The following is a 10,135-nucleotide window of genomic DNA, read 5'->3' as shown; positions in this document are numbered from 1 at the left end:
GGGGGGGGCAGGGGGCAGGTCAGCATCCTCTGCCAGCCAAGGTGATATTAGAGTGCGAGAGGGCAGAGAAGGGGTAGGACACCCAGTCCTCGATAGAGTTCCTGCCAGTCTAGAGGGTATCTGGAGCCAGGGTGCCTGATCTGGACATAATGGGGCTGGAGTGGGGGGGTTGGGCCCAGAGGGCAGCTAGGCAGAGCAGCTGGTTATAGAAGAGTTTTTGCCCATCCATGGGTGGCTGCCTATCAGGCACTTTGAATTTTGCTGGTCTGATGAGGAAGAGTTTACACGCCATCTGTATCTGTTTCATTTGGTCTCTTGTGTCTTTGTCATAGGGTCTGGGTAGTGTGTCTGCCTAGTCCACCATCTTGCTGTAAGTCTAGCCTCCATTATCTTTTAATTACATTTTTGACAAACTTTTTGACGTCCCTCATATATTAAAGCATGTATTTTCTCCTACTGAAGAATAGTATTGCATTGTATGTATCCACCACATTTTGTTTATTGATTCATCGGTTATGGATAATCACCCTTTGGCTATTGTGAATAGTGCTACAGTGAACATTTGTGTGCAAGTCTCTTTTTAAGTCATTTTCACAGTTTTAAAGTCTTTCTTTCAACATGTCACCTGTTACATACACAGAGCCTCCAGACCTTTGCTGGAACACATATCTATGACATCAGTATTGCCTGGGAGCTTGTTGGAAATGCAGACTCTCCAACCTCACTCCAGACCTGCACTAACCCTTTAGATTCTGGTCATGGGGAGACCCTAGGATGGAATAAGTGGCCAGGGATAATTTTAACAAGATCTCTGCATTTTAACAAGATTCCCCAGGAGATTGATACACACATACATGAAAGGTGGAGAAGTTCTGGTCTGGATGACATTGACTCTTCATTCTCCTCCAATCCTGCTGTGGATCCCTGCTTCCCTTAGTGCATGTGAACTATAGTACGGGGGCTTCAGCTTAGTCCTCCCTTCCTCAGAATTCAAACTCCATGGGCTCTCCCTCCATAGGAGAGGGTAGGAACCGTAACAGAGTCCTAAATAGGGATCCTACCAGCTTAGACTAACATGCCATGTTTCTCCTGTGTACAGGGCACCGGGTCCCTAAGTGAAAGCTCCATCCCTTCCATCTCTGACACCAGCACACCAAGACGAAGTCGGCGGCAGCTCCCACCCGTCCCTCCAAAGCCCCGGCCTCTGCTCTCCTACAGCTCCCTGATGCGACATGCTGGGAGCCTCTCTCCACCTGCTGATGTGAACGAGGAAGGCTCTCTGCTCACCTCCAAAGCTCTGGAGAGCAACAATGCTTGCCTGACCGAGTCTTCCAACTCGCCGCACGCAAAACAGAGCCAGCAATCCTCCCCACAGCGCTACATCTCTGAGCCCTACCTGGCCCTGCACGAAGACTCCCACGCCTCGGACTGTGGTGAGGAGGAGACACTCACCTTTGAAGCCGCTGTGGCCACCAGCCTGGGTCGCTCCAACACCATTGGCTCTGCACCGCCCCTGCGGCACAGCTGGCAGATGCCCAACGGTCACTATCGGCGGCGAAGACGTGGTGGCCCAGGGCCGGGCATGATGTGTGGAGCTGTCAGTGACCTCCTGAGTGACACGGAAGAAGATGACAAATGCTAGAGCTGCTCCCCCCTCCGATGCATGCTCTTCTCTCACACGGAGAAAACCAAGACCGAATTGGGAAGCCAGTGGGGCCCGGGGGGGAGGAAGAGGGAGGAGGAAGATGGAAGGACACCATGCATTATCAGAGAAGAGGAAGTGAAGGACAAAAAGGAAAACCAGTCAAACCCACCAAATTGCTTTATTTCCCACTGCAAGATGGGCACTGCCATAGTTCTGCCTCTTTGCTGGGGAAAGAAAATACAGGAACATGGAGGGCTCTTCCCGTGGAGAAGGGACACGAGTATGGCTTTGCTTCCCTTTGCGCAAACCCTTCCCACTTTTCTAAAAGCTGTGGAGGGATCTAGCCAGCCTGTGTCTACACTCTTTGCCCTGAGAAGCCTAGATGACTTTCTGGCTCATAACTGGGGAGCAGTGGAGACCAGAGGGGAGCAATCTCCTCCTCACCAACTCTCACTCCTCAGTCTGCACCACTGCCACCAGGGCGACCACAGCAGCATCTCATGCATTTCCCTGTGGCTTGCTTCCCCCAGAGAAGCACAGGCGAAGCTCAGGAGTAGTGAATGGCGGGGCTAGGAGCCTGGGAGGGAAAAAAGAGCCCAAGTGGAAGCTCCAGGGTGCTGTGACTACAGCAGCGAGGGCTGGTCTGGGTGAGAAAAGCCATAGCCCAGAGCCCATACCAGAGGACAGAGAGGTCCAACAAGTGGGGAGCAGGTAGTGTTGGTGGGGACAGTCCTCCATCTTTGAGACCTATCACCCACACAGAAAGTGCTGTGAGTGTTGACTAAATAGGCTAAAGAGGGCCCCCCCAGGCCCCCAAGGTGCCTGAAGCTCTGGCAAGAGCGATATTCAAAGCATTTAACAACACGCATGGCAGGGACGGATTTTGGCCAGAGTGCTGTAGCCCTGTGTATGCCAGGCATTAACCCTTTAGCTACTGGTCATGGGAGAACCCTAGAGTGGGGATAGGTTGTTGAGGGGGCCCTTACAAGACTCAGGTAAGAGTCTGTCAACTAGAATGGAAGTGAGTCAAGATGTGTGACCGTGCTGCACCGTAGCAGTGCATACTGGCTGCATATCAACCTAGACTTGGGTCCAGGAGGCTGGGGGCCTCTCTGCCAAGCAGCAATGCAAATGCTGTGCCAAGCCGAGCAAGGCCAAGTGCCTGAGGCCCTGCCTTCCCTGCCACTCTGCCGAGAGGGCAGGGCACACATATCTAAGGCGGGGTCCCACATCACCTGTAGGGACTTTTGTAAAAATGGGAAAGGCAGACAGATTAAAACAAAGAATCTTCAGTGAGAGACTCAGCCTGAGCTTACTAATGGCCTTCTGTAAGAAGAGAGCTGGCAGCCTGGCAGCTTCTGCTTCTGACCTGTGGTTGAGGGTCCGTTTGTTAGGCTGTCTTTACGGATTAGTAAATATACCTCAGCTTAGATCTGGGCTCTGAGGGAGCCTCATCACACAATGTGACAAGACAGGACCAAAGGGGCTCTGAATATGTCCCTGGGCCAGGATGGGTTCACCCCTCCCCAGAATAAGAGGTGGGCAGAAAACAGCCTCAGACCATGTATGTCATTCCTATCCCCCAACACCGAAGCACTGGGAAACAGAGCCCTTTGTGGACTGAGCCGTGCTCCCGTCGTCTAGAATATCCATTTGATTTTATTTGCGTTTATCTGGCGCCATCCTTGGAAGTACATATTTCCTAAAGTTCCCCCCAGCCCCCAAGACCATCACAGCAGGTGGAGGGATCCCTGGAAAAGGGTGTTGGCATAGCCCTCCCTCTCCAGTGATGGAGCCCACTTGGCAGGCTCCTCTTTGAGGAGACTCTAGACCCCCTACCAGATATCTCAGTGGATAGATTTTCGGGCTCCTCCTCCAACTTAGACCCCGCCTCTTGGGTAGGAGTTGTCCATGGCTGTCATTTTCTTAAAAGAAGCCTCTTTTTAACTTACGAAGTTGTTTATTTTTTGTTGTTAATATTGGTTGAAATACAAATAACGCATAGCAGTATCCGCTCTGAGAGCCAAATTCAACCTCGTGGCCACACAATCATTTGTCGTGGCCCCTCCTCTCCTAGGTCTTGATGGAGTTTCTTGACCCACGGTCAGCCCCAAACCAAAGTAGTCCCAGGTCAGAGCGGCAAGGGACGTGACCTCCCTCCTCCGTTTTCATTTCCCATTCCGCTTGTACGTACTCGGGGCTAGCTGGGAAAGTGGGCGTGGCGACATATATAATGCGGTGCTCCCAACAGGTGCACTTGTTACGTTAAGATGTTAGAGGATGCTGGGCCTCGTATTGTATCTAGGGTTTCTTCTGCTCAACGTCATTTCACGCCAAAGTGCTGCTTTGTGTGCACAAAAATGAATGCGGCATTCTCTAGAGACAGCCCTGCCACAGGACGACCATCCTGAGTCAGCCAGTCTATTGCATGGTGTTCTGGGAGAATTGAAGAGATGCCTTACTGCCATCACAGTAGCAGGAGAAATGGAGGCTTTAGGCTGGCAGAGCAATGACCAGAAATGGAATTTGCCTGTAAACAACATTATGAACACTAAATTTACTGCACCAGGAAACCCTCCTGTACCCGTCTGAACTCGTTGAACTCAGAGGGGTGGGGGGAGGGGAGGAAAAGGCATTTGAGGTCCGAAAAAAGCAGTGTGCCGCAGATGTAGTACTTGACTGACTGCCTGGGGTTTTTTTGTAGTTTTTGTTTTAGTGCCCATGAACTTACGGACTTTTTTTTTTTTTTTTTTAATTCAATTTCCCCTAATGAAGAAATCTGGTTTATTTTCCCTTAGCCTCAACTTAACCTTTTATTAAGAACAAAAACTGGAAAATAATTCTTTGTTAAGTCTCGGAACTCATTATCGTCCTCTTCAGATCATGATTGCCTCTGAAGAAACATTAGCCCCAATTTTCCGTTCAGCAACCAATTAGAACATCTCTTGCTAGATAACAAAGTCTGTTGCTTTTTTCCCTGGAAAAGAGGCCCCTTTAGATACCAAAAACCGTGCTGCTCTTTGGTTTAAAAATGATACCAGCATCTTGAGAAATTCCAGGCAAAAGGCAACTACTTCCAGTGTTTGAGATACATAGCATGATCAAATTTGACACTTGCAAATCCCATTAAAAGATGCTTTAGCCATATGCTTTGTTTCCCTTGCTAATTCTAGGAAAAGGAAGGAAAAGAGGGAGTGAGGGAGACAAGAGGAAGGAAGGAAGAAGAGAGAAAGGAGAAAAACAAGGGAAAGAAAAAACTAAGGCAAGGAGATGTTCTAAAGAGGCTTAATGCTTGTTAAGTGCCATTGAGTCAGTTCCAATTCATATCAACTCTGTATAGGGTTTCTAGGAGCAGCTTGTGGGTTTGAACTGCCGATTTTGTGCTTAACAGCATAGTGCTTATCAACAGCGCCACACTGGGAGGTCTGAACTGCTAACCACAAGGTAGGCAGTGCAAACTCACCATCCACTCCTCAGAACCGGTATACGGGGTCGCTATGAGGCAGAATTAGTTCAACAGTACTTAACAACAAGGTTTAGTTTAGACACTATTAATTTACACTCTGGTAGCGTAGTGGTTACGAATCGGGCTGCGAACCTTAAGGCCAGCAGTTCGAAACTACCAGACGCTCCGCGGGCGAAAGATGAGGCGGTCTGCTCCGGTAAAGATTTACAGCCTCGTAAACCCTGTACAGGGTCACTATGGGTCGGAACTGACTCAACGGCACTTAACAACAAATTTACTTAAGGGTCCAGACAGACTTTTGTCTCTCCCTCCCTCTCCATGAGGGCAGCATGCCAGCAGGTCTTCACACATGAGGGTAGAGTTCGCGGCTGTGTGCCCAGGTGCCGTGTAAGGAAGGACAGCCTGGAATTACCTGTACCATGAAAGGGTGGTGCCCTCCTGCAATGCCAGGCTCCACATGAACCATGAGCAAACTTATCCGATTTGAGGCTGTGCCCCTCATCTGTTTCAATCTATTTCCATTCTGAGCTCCACTTTCTACTCCCCACTTAGTGTCCCCATAGGGTACTAAGATCACTGAGAACATTTCTTCAGAACTGAACAACATATGTTCTGCATTTTACCTTTGCCTGACTCCGAGGCCACAAAGAGAAAACCCTATATTCCACCACTCAGCCATATCCCTTCACCATGCATACCCACCCCTGTGTCGTCAGACTGAGTCTCCTCTTCACTCTGTTCCCTTGTTTTGCTGCTAGTTAGCATTGGCCCAACTCCTGAGATGGTTAAATCCACCAGGACTAAACTTATTAACTTACCTGACTGTCTTTATGACACGGTCTAATGCTGGTCTGTGTTCTCATTTTAACAAGTACAGTTGCTCCTCAGAAGCTCTATGCAGGATTGTTATGCGTTGGAATCACCTCGATGGCAGTTAAAAATAACAACAGGGACTGTAGGTTTCTCCTGGCATGAGGTCATTTAAAAAATAATTTTAATTTTGTTTGAAGAAATGTACTTATTTGAAGAAAGATCTCAATTTTTTCATTGCTCTCCATGTTTAAACCTGCTCTGAATGTTTCATTTTTACAGAGAGCATTTTCTTAGTGGCTGGAGCCAGGGACAAGTTGGAACTCACCAGGTGATATTCGTGAGGTTAAATGAAAAAGGGTATAAGGTATAGGAGGGATTTTGTGTGTCCCTGTGTGTTATGCATGTGTGTGTGTGTGTGTGTAATGTCTACATACTAGATCAATGTTCACTACAGGGAAAATGGACTCCCGGTGTGGAGCTGTAGGATAAATGCTAAACTGCAAACCACAGGGTCAGTAGTTCAAACCTACCAGTTGCTCCTCTGAAACCCTATACAGGGTTACTATGAGTCAGCACCAACTCAACGGCACTTAACAGCAACAGGGAAAGTAGGTTACTCCTAGCATAGCTAGATAATTTACAAATAATTAAAATTTTTTGTTTTAAGAAAGCTCTCCATTTTCAATTGCTGTCTATGTCTAAACCTGCTCTGGATGTTTCATTTTTGTAGAGAGCATTTTCCTAGTGGCTGAAGCAGAGACAAATGAGGGATTCTTGAGTTACCTACTCAGTTTGGTTGTAGTATATCAGCGTTAATTGGTTGTGTGGAAACAGTGTGAATGTATAGCAGAAAGTGAACAAATAGTTGCCTACTTTGCAGGGGATTTCTGTGAATTAAAGAACCTTTCCCTGCTATTTCTGTTTATCCTGGTTCATACCTGTTGTGTCTTGAGAATGAGGACAGAGAGTCATGGTGTCAGCCAAGGAAATAATCGAATGGATATAGATGGGTTCATGCCTGGTGGGGAGTCAGGGACCTTTCCTATTTGCTCTCTCATCCACCATGTCAGGTCTTCCTTCCTGGAATCCATGGTATTGAACACTGATCAGGAGGCACAGTAGGCGACTTTCTGATGCAGGCAAGAGTGAGAAGTGGGGCCCCTTTCAAATGGCCAGGCAGGGTGTGAAGGTTTGGCTCCAGACAGCATCTCCATAGGTCATTTGGTCTATCTTTGAAATATCTCCACGTTGACACTCTTAACAAATGCCAAACAAAAATAAGTTAGGTTGTGACCTAACCATTTCATGAGCTGATCAGAGGAGATCCTGGAATTAGTAAGCACTGTCTGGCACTGTGAGTTAATGTACTGAACAGAAAAGTTTGCTTGAGCCACAGTGTCACTAGTTCAAGTTTTCCAGCTGCTCCTTGGAAACCATATACAGGGTCGCTATGGATCAGAACCGATTATATGGCACTTAACAACAACAATCTATACCAGAAGCTTCAGTTTGGTTTGGTTTGGTTTTCCTTCTGTCTGGACCACCCAGTCTACCCTAAAGGTCCACTCCAAAGGGAGCAGCAGCATGTAGTTCTCCACTGGTAGTGGTGAGAGGACTCTCAGACTGAAGTTTGTGTCAGCCAGTCACAGTACACAGATGTAACATTTGTCAGGGACAAAGGACTAGGAATGGAAGTGGAGGGGGAAGAGATACAGTTATCTTTGTTTTCTGGTGCCAACTTTTCCTGCACTTGAATACTTTCTGCTTTGACCCTCTGAGGCTTCATCATCCCACAGAGGTCACACCAAGCCAAAGAGAACAGCTTCACAGATTGTTTCAATCTATTCAGCAGAGTTTTCCCTTCCTCATCTCAACACTATATATACATATATGTATGTATTAGACTCTCAGACTGGAAAAGGTATTTGCAAATGGTTTTTCTAGTATGAGAGGTAATGACTAAAGGTAGCCAAGAAAGCTTCTTTTAATGAAACTAAAACTAGTTTACTGGGAAGAATGAATGGGACTCACAGCAGAGTCTCATCAAATGACTAATGAGGTTGGGTCTCCTCATCTGCCCTCCTAGTTTTGCAGTCTTGCCTCCATCTACGCTCACACATTATGTTGTAAGTAAGGGGCTTAGTATTTTGACCTTCTAAATGCAAAAAATTGATAGTTTATAATAAGCCATGCTATGGTATAAATACGTTGTTCAGGTTTGAATATTTATTTCTGGGAGTATGAAAGAGCTCAGTAGATCAGATATAAACAGGTGTGGGTATTTATGTGTTTGGGCTAGGTTGATTGGTTGGTTGCCTTGTGTGTTTTTGTAACAGATCTGATCTTGGACAGCAAAGAAAGATAAACTTATGCTATGCGTTGTTTCTGAATCAGCTTCTCTTTAAGAATTAATTTCAGTCGAATGTAATGATATAATTCGTGAGTGAAAAATCTGAGGATAGAATACCACCTGTGTCTTCCCTTTCTGATCACGTTGTCTCCTTTCTCTTTAACGCTCTCTGTCTCTCATGTCTCTGTCTCTTCTCTCTATGGGGACTTAAAATATAATCTAGATTAAGAAAACACTGTTTGAAAACTTAAGTGAAAGCTAAGACAGTGATAGACACAGACATTTTTTTCTTTGACCAGTAAAATACAAAATTTAAGTCTTGATGGTAAAACATTTTATAAAGTAAAATTAAAATATAATGTAGTCATAGGGAAAAAGAAAAATACTGAGAGTCAAAAATAAGGAATTCTAGGCTTTTGTACTCACCATGCCTTCATCAAGGGCCCTTGCATCTCTACTTCCTTTCCCTTGCTAAGAAAGTTGAAATAGTAAAACTCGGCTAGTTCTTGGGTGTGTCAAACGTTCATAATAAAAATAATGTATAATATAAAACATTATGTCTATACAAACCGATACCTCTGACGTTTTTGGCATTGCTATAAGCATTTGCATTTTTTTAAAAAAAAAGAAATTGTGTGGAACCTAAGTCAATGATCTGCTTAAATTTATACTTAAGTCTTTCCATTTCCCTTACTTTTCTTGTTAGCTAATTTAAAATAATCTCGACTTTATGTTAAAATCCAGGAAGTTGGATTTTCATACTCAGAGCTTATGTCTGTTCTTTGTGGACTCTTTAGCATAGATCAGCTAGCCTCAATCAAATCAGGATTTTCAGCCAGATATCTTCTCCAGCACTGGAAGTTAGAATGAACCTTTTCTCGCTTTCTTTGTATAAAATTTTGTCAGAGATAAGAATAGCATGCTATTTCTATTTTGGAGCCAGATTGTAGAATTTGCCCCAGGTAATCGTATGTCCTCCTCTGTTTCCTCAGAGGATGGCCCTAAAACTGAAAATGAGACTTTGAATCAGTTTAAATCAAAACTACCAACACTGAATTTGACCTTATTTGGTGACTGAATTATTGTCTTTTGAGTAATCTAATTTCTTTGAGCAGAAAGCCGGCACTGCTCAATACCGCCACTCAAAGCAAGTTTCCTTCCAATTAGAAATCATTATAGGCAGTTCTGGTTTGAATGATCAGATTAGAAATAGGGATGAGCAGGAAAAAAAAAAAAAACACTCCAAAATTTCAAAGTGCCATTAATTAATTTTTTTAAATAAAGGTAATACGAAATGAGGGCTAAACACTATAATCTAACTGCCAATTAAAGTACACAGTAGTTCTGGTCTTAGTTACATTTGATACAGAATTGTATAACATCAAACAAATCCCCTGCCAGATTTAGTAAATCATAGGTATTGAATTTTAATGGCTACCAATAGGGATATACAATTAGCTTACAGGCCGAACTCCAGTCATTGTTTTTATATCCTGGTGTTTTGTGAACGAGCCAAAATGTATACAAAGCCAACCTAAGTGCTTCAATTGCAGAGGGACCTCCCTCTTGGTGACATTGGAGAGCAGCCCAACTCCATCCAACTGAGTCCAAGATTTGGAACTTACCCAGAAAAAGAAATGGAAGTGAAAACTCGAATGCACCAAGTGCGCTTGGCATTTCATAGCAGGGACAATCTGGGTAGAGAGAGAGAGGGGAGGGCAACATGTCACAGGACAAAGGCAAGGTTAAAGTGGGGAAATGACAGCTAGTCCCAGGAAGAGGCCAAGCTTAGAAATGGGTGATCTTGGATCCTCTTTTTGACTTAGCTCATGGAATAAACTCCTTAGCATGGTACTGGATT

General features: G+C 45.1%; 1 protein-coding gene across 4 annotated transcripts in view; it reads left to right on the top strand.

Annotated features, from left to right (window-relative positions):
• CACNA1E (calcium channel, voltage-dependent, R type, alpha 1E subunit) overlaps positions 1-1,766 on the top strand; it is a 456,151-nt gene extending 454,385 nt beyond the window's left edge. For 2 of the 4 annotated variants that reach the window (XM_006872554.1, XM_006872553.1), the window contains one exon: positions 1,100-1,752. In XM_006872554.1, the coding sequence (XP_006872616.1) occupies positions 1,100-1,642 (543 nt within the window). In that variant the 3' untranslated portion in view covers positions 1,643-1,752. Of the gene's footprint in view, positions 1-1,099 lie in introns of all 4 variants that reach the window. The other 2 variants (XM_006872551.1, XM_006872552.1) reach the window with 2 other exon arrangements.
• The last annotated feature ends 8,369 nt before the right edge of the window (positions 1,767-10,135 follow it).

This window comes from Chrysochloris asiatica, unplaced genomic scaffold (genome assembly GCF_000296735.1).
Source record: "Chrysochloris asiatica unplaced genomic scaffold, ChrAsi1.0 scaffold00203, whole genome shotgun sequence".
NCBI lineage: Eukaryota > Metazoa > Chordata > Mammalia > Afrosoricida > Chrysochloridae > Chrysochloris > Chrysochloris asiatica.
Note: the sequence above shows the minus strand (reverse complement) of the source record. Positions and strands in the feature narration are given on the sequence as shown.